General features: G+C 43.0%; 4 protein-coding genes, 1 non-coding gene and 1 pseudogene across 6 annotated transcripts; 3 read left to right on the forward strand and 3 right to left on the reverse strand.

Moving 5' to 3' along the window:
- Positions 1 to 4,447: 4,447 nt before the first annotated feature.
- On the forward strand, positions 4,448 to 4,519 carry TRNAG-UCC. The gene has a single exon. It is a non-coding gene; the product is annotated as a tRNA-Gly (tRNA).
- A 678-nt stretch (positions 4,520 to 5,197) lies between these two features.
- Positions 5,198 to 7,073, reverse strand: LOC112347303 (RNA pseudouridine synthase 7-like). 2 transcript variants are annotated; one of them, XM_024678006.1, is made up of 12 exons: positions 7,009 to 7,073; positions 6,905 to 6,948; positions 6,680 to 6,757; positions 6,529 to 6,629; positions 6,375 to 6,462; positions 6,231 to 6,309; positions 6,094 to 6,176; positions 5,973 to 6,038; positions 5,872 to 5,928; positions 5,703 to 5,819; positions 5,503 to 5,647; positions 5,198 to 5,435 (listed from the first exon to the last, which is right to left on the reverse strand). In XM_024678006.1, the coding sequence occupies exons 1-12, from the start codon at positions 7,064 to 7,066 to the stop codon at positions 5,251 to 5,253; spliced, it is 1,101 nt and encodes a 366-aa protein (XP_024533774.1). In that variant the 5' UTR covers positions 7,067 to 7,073; the 3' UTR covers positions 5,198 to 5,250. The 2 variants fall into 2 exon arrangements, with proteins under 2 accessions (XP_024533774.1, XP_024533773.1); XM_024678005.1 differs by having other exon boundaries at positions 6,094 to 6,309.
- Positions 7,074 to 7,158: 85 nt separating this feature from the next.
- On the forward strand, positions 7,159 to 9,347 carry LOC9637447 (uncharacterized protein At2g39910). Its single transcript, XM_024678025.1, is given in 9 exon segments — positions 7,159 to 7,211; positions 7,253 to 7,684; positions 7,746 to 7,832; positions 7,888 to 8,065; positions 8,068 to 8,077; positions 8,137 to 8,332; positions 8,394 to 8,458; positions 8,516 to 8,605; positions 8,660 to 9,347. Coding segments are annotated over 9 exon segments (1,191 nt in total). The 5' UTR covers positions 7,159 to 7,160; the 3' UTR covers positions 8,742 to 9,347.
- Positions 9,348 to 20,177: 10,830 nt separating this feature from the next.
- On the reverse strand, positions 20,178 to 21,379 carry LOC9636784 (probable xyloglucan endotransglucosylase/hydrolase protein 5). The gene is made up of 3 exons (XM_002972954.2): positions 21,045 to 21,379; positions 20,694 to 20,988; positions 20,178 to 20,635 (listed from the first exon to the last, which is right to left on the reverse strand). The coding sequence occupies exons 1-3, from the start codon at positions 21,220 to 21,222 to the stop codon at positions 20,251 to 20,253; spliced, it is 858 nt and encodes a 285-aa protein (XP_002973000.1). The 5' UTR covers positions 21,223 to 21,379; the 3' UTR covers positions 20,178 to 20,250.
- A 55-nt stretch (positions 21,380 to 21,434) lies between these two features.
- Positions 21,435 to 22,515, reverse strand: LOC9637448 (annotated as a pseudogene).
- A 313-nt stretch (positions 22,516 to 22,828) lies between these two features.
- LOC9637449 (calcium-dependent protein kinase 19) lies at positions 22,829 to 23,725 on the forward strand. The gene has a single exon (XM_002972731.2). The coding sequence runs from the start codon at positions 22,829 to 22,831 to the stop codon at positions 23,723 to 23,725; it is 897 nt and encodes a 298-aa protein (XP_002972777.2).
- The last annotated feature ends 223 nt before the right edge of the window (positions 23,726 to 23,948 follow it).

Consider the following 23,948-nt stretch of genomic DNA (forward strand, 5'->3'; position numbering starts at 1 on the left):
TGCATTGGGTGGGAGGAACCCTGAGCCTAGCGACCATCACAGCCAGAACTATAAGAACAATCGTCCACAGGTGGCCAGATGTGAAATCGCAGGGAATGAAACCCCGGGATTCATCACAAAAAAAAGGTGGCAAAGGTGATTCAAAAAGTCGGAAGAACAAAAAATGCAGCATGCAAAGCACCCGACTTCATAACTTTAATAAAGGCGAGAGCATCAGATATTTTACGCCAGCCTGACGTGCATATATACACCCCACATATCTAACAGTTAAAAAGACTAGAAGAAGGTAGTTAGCTTTTTTACCTGTATTGTGGTAGAAGCTGCTGAAGAAGAGGGATGAAATTGATCTTTGTAACTACCTCTGTGAAAATAGAAAGCATTTGCTTAGAGCCCCTTGTGTAGTTGGCTTTCAGTTCCGTTAAAGCCTTCTCCAACCTTTCCAAGTTCTTTGTCACGTCTTTTATGTTGTTTTCCAAGTCCTCTCTCTCCATCCTCATGTCTACCACCATTTCACATGGCGTATCCCAAGTTATTTGAAAAACCCACAAGTAAAGTTCTAGTCAGTTCAACTAATCCAACTTACATGGAGGCGTTGCCCTGAACAAGTGATCGAGTGCAGGGCTGGAAATTTGGGAAATGTGCACCCTGACTTACATCGATCCTATTCGCATACTGAGATCCAACGGCCGAGATTGAATTATGGAACTTCTTGGTTAAAAAGCATAAGCGATTCTTCGGGCGGCTATTTAATGGAGCACGATCATAGATATTCTGGGCAATCTAAGGCATGAAGCCAATCCCCCACGTCTGTGGGCTTGGATTAATAATTGGCTTCGGAACCACTACACGCATCGATTATTTGAGGTATCACTGTGGAAAGTCCTCTTTTCATGTTCTTGAATCCATATTTTCTCCTAGAAGAAGAAGCATCGCCCCAGCCGATGAGCTGAATCCAAAGCATAGAGCAGCATTTGTGCAGCTGCCTTTTTGTAGTCAGGCTACATTCTTCTATAGGACTCCTTCATAAACATTTCCCATTCGCAAGAAAGCTCCTTCAATGAGGTAGTGATCAAGCAGGCCAAAAAGGAGCCTCTCACTTGCTCACCACCAATTGGAACAACAAAATTTAAAATTTCTCAACTACTTCGAGGAGGGCTACCTCCCAACGTTACTGTGGTAGAGGGCGATCCGTCCATAGATTGCAAGCCATGGGGCAGGAAGAGGCTTGCGGTTAAGCTGCAGCTGGCTACACTAGCATTGAAAGAGTCCAAGAAGCCAGAGAGATGCCGAGAGGAGATTCCTTCCATGCTGCGTGCGAGGTATATGAAGTTTACGCATATTTGTGTCCTCATAATGAGTGAGCTCCTGATCTTTGAAGGCACATGAAGAACACCTGGGCTTCACAAGCTACTTTGACCTGGGTGATGAAGCTGGTATCTGTCAGGTCGGAAGGCATTGCTACTCAAATCCAAATAGAGATGTCTTGCAGTGCAGGTACCTTTCCTCCTGCTTCTGGATCAGAGGATGCTCGCAGGAAAGCTATGAGTCCACCTTGTTTTGGGGAATGGAAGCTAAGCTTAGTGTTACAAAACTTTACTTGTTTCTTTTAGTACTCTTTTAGGGACAACATGATTATAGCAGACACAAAGCATGTACAATCTATATTGTAATACAATGGAAACATTTCAAACACTTGACAATTCTGAGCGTATGCAGACAGAAAGGTATTCCACCCCACACAATTGGTTCCACTAGATGTTCCAAAGGCATTCCACTCCAATATATCCTCTCAGATTCCTATTGTTGGCTTATGCTACAAGAATGAGGTCATCGACATCACATTCCAGAGCATACACATCAATTAAAAGAAATTTGATTTTCTTGGTCGATTTACCTACTTGGCTTTTTCAAACAAACAATATTACGTTTATAATGTTACAAGAGATAACATCCCATAATGTATAAGAAAATCATATCTGCATTATCATTTTCTCTAGACTTGGCATGGAGATTTGAGAGCTCAAAGATCCATCATTCATCCAAAAGAATACTAAAATCGCTCATAAGCCAAAAGAAGACACCTTGAGCAATTCCAGTTGCACTGGATTCTTGACGCCCTTGAGGATGCTAGATCTGTGCCAGGGCAATAGTGAGAGTTGGAGGCCGCGGCCACCAGGAAATTTGACTGGGGGCGCAGCAGTCGAGTATGCTGATGGCATATGTCCAAAGTGTGAATTTCTACGTGTGTGGAATGCCCACATAGAAAACATATTGAGGCATCTCTTCTATCACATTGGTCGCTGATTCCAATTGGTACCAAGGGCTATTCCAGTTGGTACCACAAAGCCTACTCTGGGCACGTGGAGGCCAAAACAATCTCTGAAAGAATGCCAAAGTGGGAGCTATTGATGTGGAACTCCAGTAGGTGTCCAGAGAGGCATTGAGGCTTTTTATAAGCATGCCTCAACAAGCTACCAGGGCCCAAAAGCTAGATAACTTGGAAGAATGTCGAACTCCCTTCAATTCCATGCCAGAGCATCCTTTTCATTGTGATGTACTACAATACATGACCTCGTCAAGAGAGCTTAACATGATTAATGGAACCGCAAGTCTTCAATCCTCCACTATTTTGGAGAACCTATCGCTGGTGCTAGGGCATTTGAAAGTATTTACTTATTAAATATTCAATTTTAAAGGGTAACACACAAAGCTACAAGAAATTATGTTGTTTGTAGTATTCTGTTCAAGTAAAGCATAGAGGGACCAAGAGTGATAAAGAAATCAATTTGCATCCATTGTATTGTAGTCTAATGCTTCCAGTTGGGTGTCAGATGACCTTTAAAAAACATGTAATGGTAATAGGAATGATGATTGGTTAAAGATCGCTATGCTTAGAATTCACTATGTTATGATCCCCACCTTAGAATTCTGCCATTGACAGTTGGAGCCATGTCTAACAGTCAAGTTGAGCATGGCATTTCTGGCAGTTCCATTCAAACTTGCTCTGTTGTTGATTGTGTACAATGTCCATCTAAAAACCTCTCAATCTAAACTTCTTTTGAACGAAATTTGACTAAATCTTTTTTATTTCAAAAGAGATATAGCCATGGTGGTTGGTGGTTTTATGTGAGCTTGTAAATGCATCAACTCAGTGTAACAGGGAAATTTGGATATTTTCAAAATTGCATTATACAATCATAGTGTACCCTTCTTGACAATGTTTTGGCCTGAAGTGCATCCAGAAATTTGGCTGGGATCTTAGGTGGGTGTCCCAATATGTTTAGGTCCTTAACAATATATATCACTCGGGTATGTAAATTGTTTGCTCAGCTCTTGATAAAGTTGACCTTCTTTATGCTCAACACAAGTGTGTTGTTTTTCTACCATGTCACTCACTCTCTCCATATTTCCTTGACTTGACTAAGCCAGAGATCCTATGGGCAATTTGGACTTTCTACCATCATTGATTATATAATTGCTTCACCAAAGGAGAATGGCTTTTTTTCAATGATACTAAGTAAGGCTTGATTCACATTAATTTCTGGCTCTTGCAACACCAAGCAAGTTGTAGAATAGTCCATACTCAAATGTCATGATCACTACATGGAAACAGTAAGTTTAGTTTGATCCCTGAAAAAACAACACAAGCAATTTGACCTGGCCAGCTATAGTAGATAATTAGGAACACATCAGAGATTTCTTGGAGAATAATGCTATAACGCTGCTTCCTGTCAAAGTAATCTATGATGTTTGGAGAGTTTGATTGTGTAATCTTAAAGTGTGTGCAACCTATCGCTCTTGCAAGTAAACCGTTAGAACAATGCAAGAAGAGAATTAGTTTTTACCTACAACATTTACTAGCTTGATGTGAGTCACATCACAAAACTCTTGGCTGATACCTTCAAGACTCCGAGCGCTTTGCAAGCTTCCACATACCGAGTACATATGGACGAGAGCCACGAAATCGTGCGATGCTTCGTCACTGTCCAAGCGAAAGTGGATCTCCGTGCCGATCTCTAGCTGCTTGAGAGTGCTGCAAGCCTTGAGCGCTGCGGGGATCAAAGAAATGCCTGGAGCTGATCCTTTTTCTCGCATTCTTGAGTAGAGTTCGAGCGTTTCTTGGTCTGATGGAAGAACGTTAGAGCTATCTTTGGTGCCGAGAGCCTCGAGCTTGATTGGCACCCAGCTCGGGCAGCCGCAGGAATCAATCCACAGGCCTTCCCACGTGAAGACGTGGACGAAATCTGGATCCTTGGGAGATTTCTACACGGAAAAAGAGTCGTGTTAGCTTACCTTGGATGATCTCTGACCACTTTGCTGGATAGTCCAACAGCTGCTGCCATTTCCGCTCTTCCGATCTGGCTGTGTGCTGCTCTCTCGAATTCCCAGAACCATTCTTCTCCTCTTCTCTGTAAAAGAAATCGCTCCGAATTTCAAACATCTCTAAGCATCAGTAGTCCAACGGTTAGGATAATTGCCTTCCAAGCAATAGACCCGGGTTCGACTCCCGGCTGATGCAATTTTTAAACAACTCCAATCTCGGCATGTACCTGTTGTGGGCCTTGTCACCAAGCCGCTGGGGAAGAGATCTGCGGAAGGGATGGTTCTCCATGGCGGGAAGGCGTGCCGCTTGTGGTGGATGGGCATCGCGTCTCGGAGCTCTGTGGGAGAGGACTCGCGAAGATCCGCTGCGGATCACGGGGAGGAGTGAAGTGCCACGGCTTGTGCGATGCCAGGAAGTTGTGCCTGAAGTTTATGCTGTTCTCAAGAGCATGCCTCGGACTGAGAGCCTCAGGCGTTTCACAGGCCGCACTCACATCGAGGGAGTGTAACTATATGTTGGAATCACTTAAGACCTATGATCCAAACTATGCCATTTAATCAAAAAGCTTGGGCAAGCGACAGTGACAACGATCCCACGACGCCGCCGCTCATGCGCAGGATCACTCCAAGTTCAGCTTTTAGATTCTCCGACCATGACTCCCGCATTGACACCATTACATAATTGCCACCAACTATAGAGAATATCAGTGTTTTGTATTGGCTATGTTTTTGTTTGCTGACAGTGTTTTTATTTCCCTTTGGTTCTAGAAATTAGTCTGGTTTGTTTGACCAGAACAGTCAACGGCGAGCCGGCATAGTCAACGGCAAGGAGAGGTACAGTCAACGACATGGATATCTTAAGTTGACACCAACATAAGACTTGAAGTTTGTATCCATTCCAGTCATTTGGTAAAGTCTAGGAAGAGTTTAGCTAGCCCATGCAGGAAGGGGGCACTCAAACGACCACTCCTCGCAAGAATATTGCACACAATGCAGCCATAGCCCGTCGGAGTCGTCGTCATAGCCCGACGGTCCCAAGCGTGGACAATGCGTACACAGTGGATCCGTCTCAAAACTTGGTTCTTCTCGATCATCGTCGACCTTCCTGGAATCTGATCAACAGAAAGGTGTCATTCGAAAGAAAGAAGAGAATGAAGTGATAAGAGCTTGTTTGTTTACCTTGTGCCTGTTGCTGGCGGCTCATGCCACTCCTTGCTGCCGAGTCTGCTGTTCCACCCCTTTTAGAGCGTTTTGGAGGATTTTCATGAAGGTAAAGATCGTCGTTGGCGATGGGGTGTTTTAAGTGCTGCAAATGGACGCGTATCTAGAATGTGAGAGGAAAAAGCTTAGCAAACGAATCAAGAGACTAAGTTTCTTGCCTGGTGAGTTCTTCCTGTCAGAGGTTTGCATTCAACGATGCTGGACACTCCATCCGTGCTTAGACGCACAAACCTCGTACAAGCTTCTTTCCCTTTGCTATCCTGTTCTTCGCAAACCTGAAAAACGTGAGAGCTGCAGTAAGCAACTGCTAACAATTGTGATGTTTACCTCCACAGTGCTCCTCCCTTCCCGTGCATCGTAATGAACAGCAGCATTCACCACCACCTGAGAAAAATCTTACAAGAGCGTCATCGAGAGCGGTTTTTTACCTCTTCTTCTGGAAACACGCCAGTTACTTTAGCAACGTATACTTTGCGAACTCTACCATTCTCGATCTGCAAGCATCACACAAAGACGTATAGCAAAATTTAAAAAGCGAAGGAAGCTTACGTCCTGCCGAAACTTGTCCGCTTTCACAGCGCTTTTGGCGAAAATAAGAAGCCCAGAAACAAGACGATCGAGCCTGTGAACAGCTGATAGAAAATAAACGAGTTGAAAGAAAAATAGCATGAAAAGAGCTAGTTTACGGAATAAAGGTCCGGTGTTGTGCTCTGCTTGCAGGATGCCAAGCACAGTGTTCTTGCGGTACTGCCCGCAAGTATGGACCTGAAGAACAATAGTGGTGTTCAAAGTTTTCTTCCTTGCAAGTAGTAGAATTTTTTGGCACTCACTGGTATAGATGCTGGCTTGCATACTGTGAGAACTTCGGGTCCCTCGTGGAGAATTACAATACTCTCGGCCAGAACCGGTGGCTCATGCCTGGCTATCAAAATGGGAAAGCAGACTAGAAATCAATGGAAGGACTTTAGAAGTGATGTGAAGCACCTGTGAACAAAGTGGCTCAGTTTCTGTGTCGTTCGAACTCTATATTCACTCTCACATTTTTTATCCTCTAACAAAATCCGGCCTGATCGAACAGCATCAACCTGCAAGAACAATGCCAGGTTTGATCTTTGCTTTCCAAGGAAAAACTCACATAATACTCATACGGCCTTTGCCTGAATTCGTCGGCAAACATGTCCACGATTGTCTTTCCAGACCATCGCTGCTTCACCTGAGCAACGAGAAAAAGAGAGATCAAAATCAAGTTTTTCTTTCGAAATCGGAGAAACAAAAAAAGGAGAGAAGGTTTTCTTTCCAAACCACTTACAAGCGCAATGAACTGGGAGCCAGAAAAAAAAGATAGATAGAAACCACTTACATGAGCAATGAACTCGAAATAATACGGTAGCACGAATCGCTTTCCTGTGACACAATGAAATGCAGGCGCTAGCTCACGGCCAGAAAATTCCATCGTTTTCTTACCGCCCACGATGATGTAATGCGAGGGAAGGATGGGCGTGTCGGGGTTCTCCCACTCCATTGCTGTCTAAACCCTAAACGTAGTTTAAAACATAATTATATCTTATCAATATTTTATCTATTCCGAGTTAACGCTGTTTAGGGTTTCTTTAGCTATGGAGGGAACGCGCGATCGTGAGCCCCAGGAGATCTCCCGGCTCTTGGAGGTAATGCGCATTGGATTTTCATTCTCACTCCATCTCCTCAGGCGCTCAGAGTGCCGCGGGAGCTCACGAGGTCCTACGCGAGCAGCCAGGAGCAAGACGGTGCCAGGGCCGAGTTCCTGGCGTCGTCGCGCGAGGCGCTGGTCGCCCTGAGAGCAGCGCTTGTGTCTGGGAAATGGGACAAGCCTCGCGAGAGAGAGGTGATCTCTACGCTCGCTAATTTTGCTTGTGGCGAAGTGGAGTGGACGACGGACGAGCTCAGGGAGATTGCAGTCAGTGCGATCGATTGTCTCGGCTCGTCTAGGCAGCAGCTGGTTTTGGATCACTTGCGAGAACTCTTGCTGGAGATCCACGCAAGTTTGAGGCATGGAACAAGAGAGGCCACTGCTCAAAGCTTGTATGAAGAAGGGCATTCTTCTCGAGACGCTTCAAATGACATCGTTCTGGCGCATCAAATGTCTTGGATACTTTCGCAGGTAAGTCTTTGTTCTCCATCTAGCTCAAAGTCGGAAGTTTTTGGATTATCTTTCTTTGTAGATTGGCCATCCTCATCTCGGCAAGCACTGCCAAATTATCATGCCCTGTGTTCTCACAGCTTTAGATCACTACTCACCTCCAATCAAGGTACATTCTCTTTTACAGTTTTTCCTCAGCTTGTTCCTTTTTTTTTCTCCTGTAGCGCCAAGGATTGGAATGCTGTCTCCATTTGGAGCAGGGCATGAACTCCACCGAGCTGAGGTGGTACAAAGACGTTCTACTCGATGCCGTATGTCAAAACATCGCTGGATGCGACGAGTTGTGGCCGCTGGTCGTGAAAACTGCTGTTCGCCTTGTGACGCGTATAGAAGGACGGAATCCCGCTCGCCTTGGTAAGACGAAAGCTCCTTTTTGAGTTTGATCAGGAAAAATCTCTAAGGCATCCACACAGGTACAGGAAAATCCTGGCTGAGATGCTGGGTGAGCTTGAGAGGCATCCGGACGACAAGGAGAAAACGAATGTGTTCCTCCAAGAGATCGGACCTCAACTCAAGGCGATGGGTCTTGTGTTGGTCGCTCTTTTCAAGAGACTGTTCGCTCTTCTCTTCTACTGGCTTGACACTGGAGACAAAAGGACGTCCATTCTGGTGAGAATTCAACGGAAATTACGTTCCTTCGTCCTGATGACAATTTTTTTTCTTCGCGTAGGTTCTTTCTTGCTTGCGGGCTGTGATTACTCACACTTGGGTCCGAATACCGCATCTTGCAAACAGGTTCGTGTTAGCATTCTCTTATTTCCTGACAATCTCGCAAATGTTCCGAATGAGCAGTATCTGGGAGCAGGCCGTGAAGCTGCATTGTAAAGTCGCGGACTTGGAAGTACGCGCGGCTGTTGCCGAGACGGCGTGCTATCTAATTGAGTAAGAACTTCCACACGCAAATTCTAAAATCTTTCATTTATCGATCTCTCTCAGGTGCGTTGGTCAGGAGATTTTGGAGACTCACCAGGACGACGTAGAATTGGTGGCTGCAGTAAAATCTATAAAAGCTTATTAAGCCCAAACTCCCAAAACTTAACTAAACGTGAGCGCCAAATTTCCTTTTTGGTCGAAAGCCACCACCTTTCATTTCAATGCACCACGACCGTTGACGGCACGAGCGTTTCTAGACACCTTCGGATGCTTCCATGAATTATAAACAATCCATCACGGCCAGCTGGAAAACAGAAGGTAAACCCTCTAGCAAGTTTTCGGGGAATATCTCCGAACAAGCTCACTAGGGCTGGAGCAAACAATGGAGTGGAGCGATCAGGATCCAAAGAGCAACTCATCCATGGGTCGGGAGCAGCAGCGGCGGCGGCGGCGGCAACGAAAGCGCGGGCATGTCAAGGCGGCTATCTTTTCGTCACTCCTCCAATCTGTTTGCTCGCTCTGTTCCCAGGTCAAGGAATCCATCGCCGCCAGCGATTGCTCCGGCTCCTTTCGAGCTCTCTCCTTTTCTTCCAGCAAATGTTGCAGCTCTAGATCGGGAGATCTGGGCGAGGATGAAGATCACAGCAGCAGATTGATCGGATGACCGAACGGCGGCTTAGTCAACCTAGTGAGAAAGACTAAAGCATATCTGAAAGAGTCGTCTCGCATTAGATGACGAGTCAATGTGTCAGATTTGTCTAGAAGCCTGGAGTTTCAAGATTTCACGAGGTTAATTGTTTGACCGGCACAGTCTACAACCCGGTCAATCCAGTCAGTAAGATTGTTCTCTGTGTCAATGCAATTGGTCAATGTGTAATTTTTCTCTAGGGGAGTTTTAGTCAAATCCAGACTTCACTAGGTGTTCCCTGCCTGATTGTTTGACTGATACAGTCAACAGCCCAGCTATTGTTGTTCTACTTCGTCTCGTCTATGTATAAGGAACAAAAGGAAAAGTTAAAGAGGTGGTGGCCACTGGTTAGTGGGTGCATTTTCAAATGATTTTTTAAAAAGGCAATAAGATCTCACGAGATTTGTCTGGCTAGGCCAAAACAAAAGGCCTGTGGAGGCACGTGCTTGAATTGGCAGGCCTCCGAGAAGCTTCCTCTGGTGCTGCAGGGAACCTTCGCCAGCTCATTCTCGCCCCTATCATGATGAATGCACCTGGCCAAGACGTTACTTGCATTCCACTCCACTCCAAGTTTAAATTCTCGAAGCAATCAACGTGATCAAAATTACCTTGGCGATATTACTTTCATCCGGTCAAAGCCACTAGTATATATAAACTGTTTGGTAGCGGGGGTTTTTATCCATACTCTTCTCCATCATTACCTCTCTCTCGCTCTCTCGCTCTCTTCGTGTTCTTCCGAGCTCTATCGATCGATTCGATGGAAATCTCGAGCAATCTGCGTGATGGGTCCTCGGCCGCGGCAGTGATCGAGCTTCTCAAGAAGGAGCAGCTCAAGAATTCGAGGGCCAAGCACAGGGTGCCCAGAAGGGGGCAAATCAAGGCCGCCATCGCGGCCTCCATGGCGCACTCCATCGCCTCAGCATTCTCCGAGATCAAGCGGCACCTCACGCCCTCTCCCTCGCGATGTCCCTCGTCGTGTGGATCCTCGCTCAGCCGATCCAGCTCCACCGGATCTCACGACTCGTCGACCTTCAGGCTGTGATGGAGTGATCTATAGCAAGATACAAGATCATCAAATTGGGAAATTCTCTTTCTCCAAATCGTCTCCAGCATCTCCAGAGATTGTCCTCGAGTCCGGGTCGTGATCACGAGCCATGGCTCCAGCACAAGAACAGAGATGTTTGCATCGCGCAGCAAAAATGATCCATCCAAAGTCTTGTTCATAGCTTGATCAAAAGAATTTGCAAAGTCAATAAATTTGGTTGACCAGAATATACATTGTCTTTGTTTTTGAATATTCCTAGTTCCAACGTGTTTACTCATTTGAATGAAATGTTTTGGCGCTCACGAGACTCTAGGGCAGGAAGAAAGAAGACGCGATGATCGCCAGGGCGAAGGCGCTGCTCAAATCCTGCTACAAGGGAAAGGTTTCCAGGGATTTCCAATCGATCGCAGCTTCTTTCATCTTCTTTCATCGATCTAAGGTCGAAATCTTTCATCCTGTTTCTCGCAGCTCGATGCGGCCCTAGAGCCAGCCGTAGAGCAGCCGCCGCAACCAGGGATTCAAGCGATGCCTGAGATTTCCACGCTGCGAGGGCTTCCTTTCCTGATTTCCGCAGCATTCGTGGTGAAGATGGTCCAGGGCACCCTCTTTGGCGACAACAGGGTAATCGAGGTGAAGATGAATCCTTTCCTTGGCCAGGAGGACTACCTGGTGTACAAAAGGTTCGAGCAAGCATTCCTCGGCGCTGCTAGTGCCCAGCCAAAGCTCGGTAAGAGGATGAGATTTTTGAGATTTTTTCTCGACCAATTTTATAAACTTTGATCAATGTGTTTGCAGCCAAGATCACGGCTGCCGATTTGGAGAAGTCTACAGGTTTTCAGTACCACAAGTTGAGCGACTGGATTCTCCTCCTCTACCATGGCACTCCGAGCACCAACATCTCTTCCATCCTCGAGAGTGGATTCGCCACGGTTGCCGCTCGGAGTAAGAACAGATACTGGTTTAGTGGCGACCCATTCGTTTGCACCTCTTACGCCGACGTGGACTCCAGCGAGTACTACCTCCTTGCGGTTTTGGTGCTGTATCCACAGAAGGTAATTTCTCGTAAATCTTTTTCTCTAATGTGACCGATTCATAGATGGGAGATGATGGTACATACGCGGTTACAAAAGAGTTCCAGAGCCACATTCTACCGGTCGCTACGGTAAGGATCCAACGTGCCACTGCGAACAATACAGGTATAGACATGTTTTCATATGAATCTAGTCATGGTTTTTTCTTAGGTGTGATCCAAGCTCCTCTGTCGAAGACTTACCTGGAGCTTGTGCGAATTTTACAATCACGATCACCAGTGAAGTGATGGTTTCCTGGAGGTATTATCTTCGTAGTTTTGTTGAGTCCCCCAGATATTGAGTTTTCAAAACGCTGCATAGGTACCGAGCTCGGAAATGCCCATGATCGACTGTTTGCTACAAAAAAAAAACTCTCAAAAGCTGGAAAATAAGGATGATCAAAGCTCAAGTTTGGATTCAAGGAACTCGCAAATCTTCGGCATTGCTTCAACTGTCGTGTACGAGTGGTCTTCGGTGCCTGCTGACAATTCGATGCAGTTGTACTCTGCGTTGCTCGCGCTCGAAATCGTTCCCAGGTACTGCCGCAGCATCTCACCACGCTTGTCTTCCTGCTTGTGCGAGTGGACAAATAATCCACACAGGAGTAAGGAACACTTGTTCTTCTTTGCCCCGCTGACTGAATGTTTGGTGTCTTGATCTTTTGCTTCTTGTTGTTGTTTATCAGGACTTTGACCCAAGACAGAGGCATTCTTGATGAGTGACCCGAGTGGAGCAGAACTTGAAACCCAGCGTGCAGAGTTTTGCACCACAAATTTTCGAGCAATGCTTGAAAGTCTCTGTAGGATCACCACCATAAAAACCATACATATGCAAAGCTTATGCTTACCTCTAGGTGATGAGATGTATCAGAAAAAGCAATGCATTTTAGCCTTTGGAGAACTTCTGACTCTGAGGCAAGACAAAGGGTTTGAGTAGAATGGTATCCAGATTGAACATAAAATAAAAATAAAAATTTGTGTAACCTCGTTGTCTAATAAGCTCACAAGCGTTGTATCCACCGCAAGAATGTGCAACAAAAGCTAGCTTTTTTGCAGGAATGTTCATGCAAATGTTATCCCACACATATATATAATATGATTGGAGCGTGTATCACTGCCTGAAATTTTTATTCCCTGCAAAGGGCTCAATAATATTTAGTACTAGGAAGTTTTCTTTACCTCTTCTGTTGAGTTATAGTTAGGATTAAGGACTAAAACAGCAAAATCTCGCTTATGTGCCCATTCTGCATGGACAAAAAGAAAATATGACTTTTTTCCCTTGTAATATAAATTTACCAATAAAAGGTAGAACGCTACCAGTCTGAATTTAAGAAGTTTTTGACCAAAAATCTGAATAATCATACTTACATTTATGCAAACTTTGTGAGACTATAAACCTACCATGCAAAGTCAATATTACAACTAAATTTTTTATATATTAACTGTATCTCACTTGATTTTTCCTGCTCCACAAATGCAAATATGCAGCACTTTAGAAATTGATGCATTAGAAGACAGAAATATAAGACATTTAGCCTGGCCCTCTATAGATAATTGTTCAAGTAGAAGCTCTAGTTTTGTCATTCCATACTTATCAACCATGAGATCTTGCACAATTTGTGCTATAATCTCCCCAACTTAGTCATAGTATTGCTATAGAATTTTGTTTTCAGAGTAATTGAAAATAGAAATTCATTACATGATTAGTAGCATCATGTTTGAATAGAACTTTATTTATATTACGAATTTGGAAGTTTTTCTCATCAATAATGTAGTCTAAGTTCTCAAGCTTCATTTTAGCAGTAAATACTTAGGCTAAATTAAAAAACCCTTTCCTTTTTAAGCTCTTAAAACATTCAGAGATCTATTGAGACCACAATCATTGAGATGCATGAAGTATAAAATGAATTTTTTTTCAAATTTTAATTTATATAGATTTATTATTTTTTGGCATAAAATATGAACATGTAGATAATATTTGTGGCTTTAAAATCCACTTGCAATTCAAATTTTAAAGTATTCTATAAAAGATATGGCATATAGAATTAAATTTCAGATTTTTAATATTTATATATCAATCAAGATTATATGACTATGGGATAGATAATAAATAATTAAATACTAAATATTACTAAATAAATAAATTTATAATAACATAGTATATTTATTTTAACATAACATTTAAAAATATAAACTATTTAGTTAATCACTGAATAATTAAATGATTTTTTTATAGCTTTCAATTATGTACATAATCAATATAGGAAATATATAGTATAGTGTCAAATATGACTTTCTTGTTTTTTAGATAAAATGTTTTTTGAGAATAAAGATTACAAAAGAATATAAATATAAAAAAATTAAATTTTTATATATTTTTAGATCATGATTGAAGTGATAATAATATTTATCTATAATAGTTAAGATATTTATTTTTAAAAATATTAATTTAATAAAATAATTATATATAAAGAGTTTTAGTATTTAGTGTATGTGTATTTATAAGGTATTACTTGCAAATGCTACTCAATCAAAATTAAATTACGAGGCGCATCGGGTGATCATCAGGTATCATGGGAAGTAGCAGTATATGAAGTTTCTCTATATCTGCACCCCTATGGGGAGCACATTATCGACAAAGTTTTAACTTAATTATAAATTATTAGTTAAATAAGTTTTTGATAAAATATAAACTTAACTATTTTAAAGATTCATGCAAATGCTTGCAAAAGGGACTTGTTTTAGCTCTTTATCACAGTCAATATGTATAGTTTTATCAGGAAACCAAAGCCTATATTATAGCTCAAGAGGATTTTACTTTTAATAGGGTCCTAAATTTGTTAAAAAAACCTTTATAACTTATCAAGAGAAACATATAGCACTAAAGATGACTATAAAGAATCATCACTTTTTATAGAAACTTACATATACAATCTCAATGTGGTTAAATTGGTAATTTATTATAAAAATGTCCTTAAGGGAAAAACACACTTTCATAACAAAATAACTTGAATACTTAAGCATGAATAGCTTAGGGCTTATTTGCCTCTCAGAAGGTGTAAACCTCTTTTATCTCAAAGTTAGCTTTGTTCTATAAAGTTTTTCCAAAATTGGCACTGGAGAGAATTGTGTGGATTCATTTTGTATGACACACTCTCTACTCCTATTGATATCTCTACTAGATCCAAAAATCATCCCTTTTTATTTCCCCAAATCCAAATTGAAACTAAGCACCACATAAGATCTTTTATATTTCTAAATCTCATAAGACACTAGATCAATCCTCACAAACTCCTTGTGATACTCAATGACTAGTTTGGTTAGTGATGCTGGATGGGGAACCACCTGAAATACATGCAAACAATAGTGTTCCATGCTGACTTCAGAAGATTGGTCATATCCCCAAACTTTCTTCTGAAGAGTGATCAATAATCAGGTTAGGGATGTATAAAATCTTCAATCTTGCCAATCTAATTCACTTTAATATCTAAAAAGTTTTGTAGCAATTTTTTTTATATCTAGCTATAAAGAACAACAATTCTCAATATCTTCATCTTCATCCATATATAGCTTGTAAAGTGCATGTTCATGGAGTTCCTCAACCTAGTAGTTTTGGATGGACTCCTTTGAGACAAGCTGGTAAGCAATCCCCCCTTCATATAAAGTGTTTGTTGGCATTGCACATGAAACGATTTTAAAATGGCCTTCACTATAAACCAATAGTTTTAATACCAAAGTTATAAACAACTAAATTTTTCCATTTTACTTTTTTTTCCATTCAATGATTTACTTGCCATCAGATATACAATGGCTCTATAAATCCATTGGTGGAGTGTCTAGAGGCAGCATATGCTTTACTTTTCCCTCCAACTGAAAGAAAATAATGATGTATTAGATGGAAAGAAAGTTTGAAAACAAAACTAACAATTGCTTACAGTGGATCAAGTGCAATTGGCCACCCAAAGGAAATCTAGAGTTCATCTAGGAACTAAAAAGGAAATAATAACCAAAAAAATGGAGGAAAAAAAATTTGGAAGGAAGTAGAATTGGTAGATATTATAATGCTAATCAAGTTGTACATCACTAATCTAGAGTTTGGCTCCTCATTTTTGCCATCACTAGCTTGTGAGCACTACATTGCCAAAATAGTGAGAACCAAGGGGAGAAAGCAAACAAACAAGAAGACTATATATCTTGAAGTTCCAAAGAACCCTGATGTCTCTTTTAACACAAGATACTAGTCCTCCACCTGTACATTCATTCCTAGCAAGAGGGGAAAAAACAACTTAAATATAAACAACATTCAATCGTGAAGAAAGGCACTTGAAAACTGATCCAAGTAACAAATTGATCAACCCCATGTGAGACAATTCTAATTGTAAGCCAAGAATCTGATAGTGAATAAATTTACATTTGTGTAATGCTAGAAAAGCTTCATGTAAATTGACAATTGATAAGGATTGTTGAAACTATAAACAATTTCCACGTGCTCTTTCAATAGGATCCCGCAAGAAAGCCAAACTCAAATCAAATGGAGCATATATCTTGTATACATGTTTTCTTTCTGCCATGTGACAAGCCTAATCTCGAATCTTTAAATACTCTTGAGAAAACAAGGAAAGAAGAGAATTAAAGTAAATATGAACTGCAAGGCTTAATCATAACAGTTCAATCTGCTTCTTGCCAGCAGTTATATAAAGTTGTAAAAATGCATTCTTAGCATATAAAAAGGTAAAATGTAAAAGTTTCTCACTCGAGCCAGCTCAAAAACAACTTGCAGGACATATAGTAGATATGTATGAGTGCCCTTCTTAACACCACACATCTTGTGCCAATTCTATACTTTCCAAAGTAGATTTTTGAAAAGTTAATTCTATGTAGAAAATGCTGACCTTGTTGTGATGCTTCCAGACAAATAGCTTCAAAGGCTTTAGTCCTCACATCACTGGACCAGTTAAGCAACTAGAATATAAGATGGACAAGGCTGGGTAGCACCTGGTAGTTACTGGCTTGTGCCATTATACTTTGTCAGGGAAGAGCTTAAATGCATACCAGCACCCCTTGCATGAGCAAATCCATCCCTTAGAGCCCTCACCGTGAATGCGTTGATCAAGACTCTTGCATGAAAAATGTAACTTTATTTGAAGAACAAAACAAGAACTTACGTTAAGAAGGCAGTGTTCAGGTTCTTCATCAACCTCAAACAAGGAATAGAGACTAAGAAAAATAAAAGAGAAAAAGGAACCTGCAATTTCGATAAGTGTTTCAACAGAGATCCTGTAATGGTTAACTGCTTTCAGAATAGCGGTCATAATGGTCCTACAATGGAGACTAAAGAGATATCTTTAGTGCAAAAACTTCAACGTTAGTTCCCGTAGCAACGCACAAGTGTCCTAAAAACCAGTCGCTGCGATAAAAGCCCGTGCAGGCATTTTTAGTTTCTAAATTCGAGTGAATGCACAACTCAACTTGCTCATCCAAGAGTTGAGATGGAAAAGCATTTCCATACTGATCACTTGAATAAACTGGCTCAAATAGTATCCTCGTCAAATAGTTTTGAAAAAGGTACAGAAATTCCCTGATAGTACTGGACTCAGTTTTTCACGACCAGATTCTTCCAATGGTGGCTTCAGTTATGGAATTTGGGTCCGCAGCAGCCGTTGGCAAGTTTTCGATTGGCAACTCTGCACCGTCGTTCTGCATTTTATCCTTATTTGTAAGGTGACTGACATTTTTTTCACAGGTTATTGTTCTTTGCGTCGACCGACCGGAATTGTTTCCAGAAGTTTATTTTGAAAGAAATCTGCGCATCCAACCGAGTAAATAGAAAATAGTGCTCGATAATATTACTGCTGTTTTCTATCAACTTTGAAGCATCGTGGGGCTGAGAACAACCTTTGATAATTGAGCAACAAGTTCTGCAAAGTGATGTTAATACCACTATCCTTCCAGCACACAAACCTTGGGAATTGGTGCTGTGTTTCGTAACTCCTCTGTTTTTTACATCAAGAATAGCTCGTATGTCAAGCATCCTATAGGGACCCTTCTAGAAAACAATTGTAATCGAAACACTCACCTAGACCCCACGCATCCAGTTCATATCGAGGAGATTTGCGAATTAACAAATTCTAAAGACTTGTACTGGCTCCCCACTAAGGTGCCATCAACTTTCCATAGAATCATGTGAGCAGGAGGTGTTTAAGTGCTTGCCTGCAGTTGTTTTGCACTGCCGCATTAAAACTGTGTGCAAACAATGGAAAGATCCTGTAAATTCACTAGGATTTGTGAAATTTTATGCAGCATACCACTCTCGCGTGTCTTGGGTATAACTAGAAATGGTGAGGAAATCTACAGCTGCAACCCGTTTGTTGCTGGATCTGAAGCACACAAGGATTGAGTCCGTCAGGATGTCTACAGTTACACCTGGGTTTTCAAAAGAGGTTTCAAGCATATACTCCTGCGTCTTCATTCTGCCCTGGTATTGGAACCGTCCATGCAGCGGTACTGGATCTGTATAGCAGAAGAGTGTGGGACCAAGTGGATTACCTTCCTGGCTCATCTCATATATGGAGTGGGGATGGCCAACAGCAAAGCTTATTTTTCTTCGGATCAGGGGGTTTTGAGCTTCAACATGGAAGAAATGAGATGGTCCATCGAGTGGTCATCATCCATGGGAGCTGGTTGGGCCAATTGGGTGGTAACAACAGCACCCCAGTTTTTCATTGTGGCTATAGTAGCAGATCGAGGAACACTTTCTTGTTTCTACAAGGGAACCTTTATGATTCCGGATAAGAATAAGGTGTTTTTTCTGGATTATGAGGGTAAGACCTGGAGTAACTTTCCAACTCGGAACCATTCAGTTGTGATGTCTCCTTTTCTGTTTGCACCATCTTTGTTCATGAAAGTTAATACTTTATGTTATTACAATTCATCCAAATGTTTTAACAGCACTAAAGGAATATGGAAGGACTGGAAGGATATACTGAAGGAAGGAATGGAAGAGTAGATCACTATATACTAAGCCTGTGACGAGGAGAGAAAATCAAAGGTGAGTAATGGTATTTCTAGAGAAGGCCGCGATCTTCGAATAAATTATTTGTTGACCAAATTAAGAGCGGGCTGAGCAGCAGTTTTGACTACGAGCGGCCATAACTCGTCACATCCAGCAATGTTGTGATATATGGCATCGATTGTACCACCTCAACTATGATGGAGTTCATGCCCTGCAATCCTTGGCGCTACAGAAAAAAAAAGTAGCAAAAACACAAAACAAGCTGAGAAAAAACTGTCAAAGAGAACGTACATTGATTCGAGGCGAGTAGTGATGATCTAAACCTGTAAGAACAAGGTCTTGCCTGCGAAAGTGTGATGCGCCAAAACGATGTCATTAGAAGCGTCTTGAGAGAATGCCCTTCTTCATACAAACTTTTGAGCAGTTCTCTTGTTCCATGCCTCAAACTCGCGTGGATCTCCTCGCAAGACGAGCCGAGACAACTGACTGCGATCCCCCTGAGTTCGTCCGTCGTCCACTCCACTTCGCCACAAGCGTAGACACCTGTCTCTCGCAAGGCTTCTACACAAGCGCTGCTCTCAGGGCGACCAGCGCTTGGCACCGCTCAGGACCTCGTGATAGATGGGTTTGTAATAGCTAGACAAACTGCCGATGACTATTTAGTCAACGGTGCTTAGGGTCAGCCAATTTTACTAAAATTCCTAAAGAACTGTATACATGTGTATAAAAATATCTGATGCTCTCGCCTTTATTAAAGTTATCAAGTCGGGTTGCTGCATTTTTAATTCTTCCGTGTAACGACTTTATGAATCACCTTTGCCACCTTTTTTTCATGAGCAACTTTGTCGAGGATGACTGCAATGAAGTACTTGCTGTGGTCCCTGAATCTGCCCTGCTCTAGACCCTGCAAACAAATATTATCCAACCAACTGTAAAAGACTGTGCTAAAACACATGCTAAGGCAGCAATTCGCGTTCCAAGAGCAGCAGGGATCGATGTACAAGTGAAACACCGCTGATATGAATATTACCATATCAGTGTCCTCAAGATTCCCCTGCCGTTCTGAGATCAGTAATCCACAACCAAGTCCTTGAAAGGCTTACAGTAAAAAACAGGGGGGTGTTTTGTCGCTCTCACATCGTTTTATCACCGAAGTCTCCCAAGAAGTGCGGCTACAAGGTGATGATACAGGGTGCATAGGCATAAAAAAAAACCACGCAGAACTAAAACCCTGTAAAAAATATCAACCAAACTCAGCTTTTGCTTACTACTATAATTCAAAGGCTGACTTTTCCCTGCGATTTCACATCGCCCACTTGGCCACCTGTGGACGATTGTTCTTATAGTTCTGGCTGTGATGGTCGCTAGGCTCAGCGTTCCTCCCACCCAATGCATGTTGCCTTAATCCCCGACTTCTTGTTTCTTTGCATAGTTCGTAAAAGATTCTTTTTCTCGATGTTGGGCATCACGCTTGCTTTTACGTCAATAATGTCTGATGAAACCATCTTTGTCCATGGTCTAGAGTCTACCAAACGATCCTAAAATTTGGAGAATTGCTTGGCAGCGAAATAAGATGCCTCTAAATTTACCAGTAGCAAGCACCATTCTCGAAGTGATGAAACTACGTCAAATCATGCAAAATAATCTTCCTCTTTGAGATCCTGGACATGTTGGAAGCCATGTGACAATCTGAACAAAACTCTGGTGTTCTTCATTACCTGGATGGTCGTCCTTGGCTGTCTAAACTAATGTGTGAAAGAACCCAAATGAAAAAATAAAAGACCATTTTCTATTACAAAAGAATAGTGCTGTACAAAAGAATGTAAGTACATGGAAGCCCTCAAAACTGGCCACAGTCCGCGGGAGTCGTCGGAAACCTCTTGCTGTCGGTGCAGTAGTCGTAGATCATGTAGTTGTCCTTGACCCACTTGAGCTTGCTCTTGGTCTCCTTGTCGGTACGCTGGAATGCCTTTTGCTCCCACCAGTTGCCCCTGGGAGCGCTGCACGACTCCACACCCCCGGCGCAAGCATCCACGCTGAATCCCTTGTACGCCGCCACGAATGGAGCGTGATCCCAGTTGATCTTCTCCAGCCCGCCGCGAGTAGCCCAGTCGTCTCCGTTCCACAGGCTCGAGTAGATCCCCATTGGCTGGCTCTTTGGGAATGGGATCCCGATGGCTTCGTTGTTCTTGTGGACACGCAGAGGGACATCGTCCACGTAGAATCTGAGGGACCAAAACCACAGTTTGAGCGATTATCGAAAAGTGTTCGCAAAAAACTTACATGATCTGCTGCGTGTTCCAGAGGACGGAGTAGCTGTGGAAGTCCTGAGTGGGGTCGAACCAGAGGTAGTGTCGCTGCTCCCGGTTTCCAACGCCATTGGCGAAAACGTTGGTCTGGACGATGTATGGCTGCCCGGAAACGTTCCCCAAGAACTCAAAGTCGATCTCATCGTGCTTGTCTGTCTCCGAGGACATGTAGAATGCCGTCACAGTTCCAGCAGAGTCTTTGGGAACCAGCTTGATCTTCATGCTGATATGACCGAACAAGTATTTGCTGCGGGACCCAAATCCAGCACCTATCATGCAACAGGACTTGATCAGCAAAAGAAAAGCTTGAGACAGGGATTGTTACCTGAAGCCTTGTCGAGAACAAGCTGCATTTCGCTGCCACCGTTGAGCACTCGCGTATGATCATTAGCCCATCGGACATAGTAGTTCTCAGAGAAAGAAACATCTGACTTTGGTGGGAGACGAGCAGAGAGCGCAAGCTCGACCAACAATAGCAATGCAATGACTTTGAGAGCACCCATTACTCGATCGAAACTCCTGGCAGGAACAGAAGACTTGTATGATCGAAGGCTTGGGATGAAGCTTCGAATACTGGGGATGGAGTTTGCAATGGTTGCCACTGGAGTGGTGATGGAGATTTATAGATGTTGCCATTGCCGCGGAATAAACGCGTGATAGGAAGAAGGATGAGTTGGAAGCTTACTAAGATCCAGCTCAAGAGAGAGTAAGGTCGCTATATTTTGTTCATAGGAGGAAGCTTCTGCGCGAGCGAGGCTCGAATGGCAAGAGAGGATTGGCTGTGTGGCTGCCTGGCAAGAAGTTTCTCGTGAGAAAAACTGAGCTTGTTGCCCACCTGTAATCCAACACAGCAAAGCAAGACGAAATTCAAAACCAATAAACGTGTTGATGTTGATCGTCTCTACCTCACTTTCAAGTAAATCAGTTTTTCCGTGTCTGGCATTAACAGCTGTGGTGTTTTGTCCGTTGCCACTAGCGACATGCCGCGGGAAGTATAATCTGTTGAAAGCCTGTGCAGGAAAAGAAAAAGAAAAAGAAAGAAAAAAAACAGGCAAGGAGTGGTGAACCCAACAGATGAGAAAAAGAAACAGTGTTGTCACGTACGTGTTTTGTGGACGACATTTCTACCAATCGGGGCCGAGTGTCAAGACGATTTAGTGAAGTTGTTGTCAGAGCCGTTGCGATCTTCGCACCAACGAGTGCATTATTCTTCACGAGCTGGATATCTGTCAATTGTAGCAAAGAAAAACTTCCAAAGGAGGACTACCAAACAAAAGGATACTTGCAGCCAATGAATCGCCTCCAGTGAGCTCGTTGATGCGCTTGAGCAAGAATGGCGTCACAGAATTACCAGCAATACTCTGAAAAAAAACAACACGTACGAATACCAAGAGCGAAGTCACTGAGATGTTCTCTGCTTCATGCAATGCCGATTCTACGTTCTTAGCTGCCGCTGCATGCTCTGCGGGTACCCAATCAAAATGCCTGAACCCAATCCAAACTTCGTGTTTGCCTCTGCAGTGTCAAGTTAGAATCGATAACCACGATGGCTAGAGCTTACCTATGATGTCTGCGCATTCCTCCACGCTGTCTGCTCGGCAAGGTGCTTTGCAGCCACTGTTAGGAGTAAAACATGCTGGAAATTCATCAGTTGAGTAGCTAACAACGGTCCTGCAAATTGTTTCATATTAAAACACTCATGCGGTAGTCAAGTGCTCGTGGAATGTCAAGAATTGACTGCACAAACCACCGCAACTGGAATTTTACCGTTCTGTCAAGTCCGAGGACACGTCCATAGCTTAATAAAAACAAAGTTAAAGACACAAAAGTATAGAACATTGGGCTTACTTGACGCCCTGTCGATGAACTCCTCCCATACCTCCAGTTAGTATGGAATTTTTTAGGGTAAGGCATTCCTGGCAACAAGCAAGAAAATCACTCGAATGGAAGTTAAAGAACGATAATGGTGAGCGCAACATCGGAAAGAGCAGAAATTGTAAAGCCTTAAACCAGTTTTCGCAGCTCAGAAGAAAAGGTGGCTTATGTGACCTTTAAAGCTAAAGGCTATCCTCTAGGGTTTGGCATTTTCTTGCAACAGAGAAAAGGGAGATGGAGATGAACGCAAAGACGATGGAGATGTTGTTCCCCAATCTGCTAGACAAGTTCCAGGTAACAAAGACTATAGGAATGGGTGGATTCTCGACGGTGTTTGAGGTGATCCGTTTGAGAGATGGGAAACACTTTGCGTGCAAGACGAACAGCATGATGGGCGACGATAAACTCATACTGCAAGAGCTCAAGATCATGGCCCAACTGAGGCACGACCCAGGCGTGGTTCGTCTCGTCGCCATTGTGCGTGACTTGGGTTTCTGCCATATCATAATGGAGCTGTGCGAAGGAACACTCCTCTCGAGGCTTCCCTTGGGCGAGGACGAGGCGGCGCTTGTGGTGGCGAAGGTGGCGGAGACGTTGCAGCGGATGCACGCCCTAGGGATGGCTCACAACGACATAAAACCGGGAAACATTCTAGTGGGCTATGACGGCGAGGTAAAGGTGGCAGATTTTGGCCTCTCCTGGCAGGAGGGGCAGGGAAAGGGGCCGTTGATGCGCGGTGGAACCGCGCGGTACATGCCCCCCGGGGAAAGGTTCAAAGAATCTTGTGATATTTGGGCGCTGGGCGTGACTTTGTACGAAATGCTCACGGGAAAGATTGCATATGAAGAGCTTCAAACACCTCAGGTTCTCAGCGAGTTGGAGCGGTATGAAGATTTGCCCCTTATTCTCTTCGACTGGTCGAGGGTTCCAGTGTTAGCCAAGGATTTGATGCTGGGGATGCTTAATCTGGACAAGAAAAAACGATTGACGGCAGCCCAGATCTTGGAACATCCGTGGATCAAGCGGATCACTCAAAATTACAATAGGCCAGCCTCAGACACAAAGGTGGAAGTCAAAGCAAAACAGGATGTGAGAATGATGGGAGGACAAGCTTCCGTGCCAATGTACTGACTGCGAAATTGCCCACAAGCAATTGGAGATACATGAAAAAGTTTTAGTCGATGTTAAGACAGACTATTAGCTATTCCTGGTGCCGTCATTTCACCTTTAGGTTTCCTTTTAAACCAATTAGGTGCCGGGAATATTCACTTTCATGAAAAATTTGTAGTCGTACCCGACTAATCGAATATTAGCAGCACCATAATATTCCTGGTGCCGTCATTTCACCTTTAGG

The sequence above is a fragment of the Selaginella moellendorffii genome, unplaced genomic scaffold (genome assembly GCF_000143415.4).
Source record: "Selaginella moellendorffii unplaced genomic scaffold, v1.0 SELMOscaffold_20, whole genome shotgun sequence".
Taxonomy (NCBI): Eukaryota; Viridiplantae; Streptophyta; class Lycopodiopsida; order Selaginellales; family Selaginellaceae; genus Selaginella; species Selaginella moellendorffii.

Excerpts from the sequence above, each read along its gene's own strand:
- LOC9636784 (XM_002972954.2), bottom strand. The coding sequence starts at position 21,222 with ATGGGTGCTCTCAAAGTCATTGCATTGCTATTGTTGGTCGAGCTTGCG. Across the intron at positions 20,989-21,044 it reads TGTTCTCGACAAGGCTTCAG|GTGCTGGATTTGGGTCCCGC; the intron begins GTAACAATCCCT and ends GTTGCATGATAG. Across the intron at positions 20,636-20,693 it reads TGGAACACGCAGCAGATCAT|ATTCTACGTGGACGATGTCC; the intron begins GTAAGTTTTTTG and ends TTGGTCCCTCAG.
- LOC9637449 (XM_002972731.2), top strand. The coding sequence starts at position 22,829 with ATGGAGATGAACGCAAAGACGATGGAGATGTTGTTCCCCAATCTGCTA.
- LOC112347303 (XM_024678005.1), bottom strand. The coding sequence starts at position 7,066 with ATGGAGTGGGAGAACCCCGACACGCCCATCCTTCCCTCGCATTACATC. Across the intron at positions 6,949-7,008 it reads GCATTACATCATCGTGGGCG|GAAAGCGATTCGTGCTACCG; the intron begins GTAAGAAAACGA and ends ATTGTGTCACAG. Across the intron at positions 6,310-6,374 it reads GCAAGCCAGCATCTATACCA|GTCCATACTTGCGGGCAGTA; the intron begins GTGAGTGCCAAA and ends ATTGTTCTTCAG.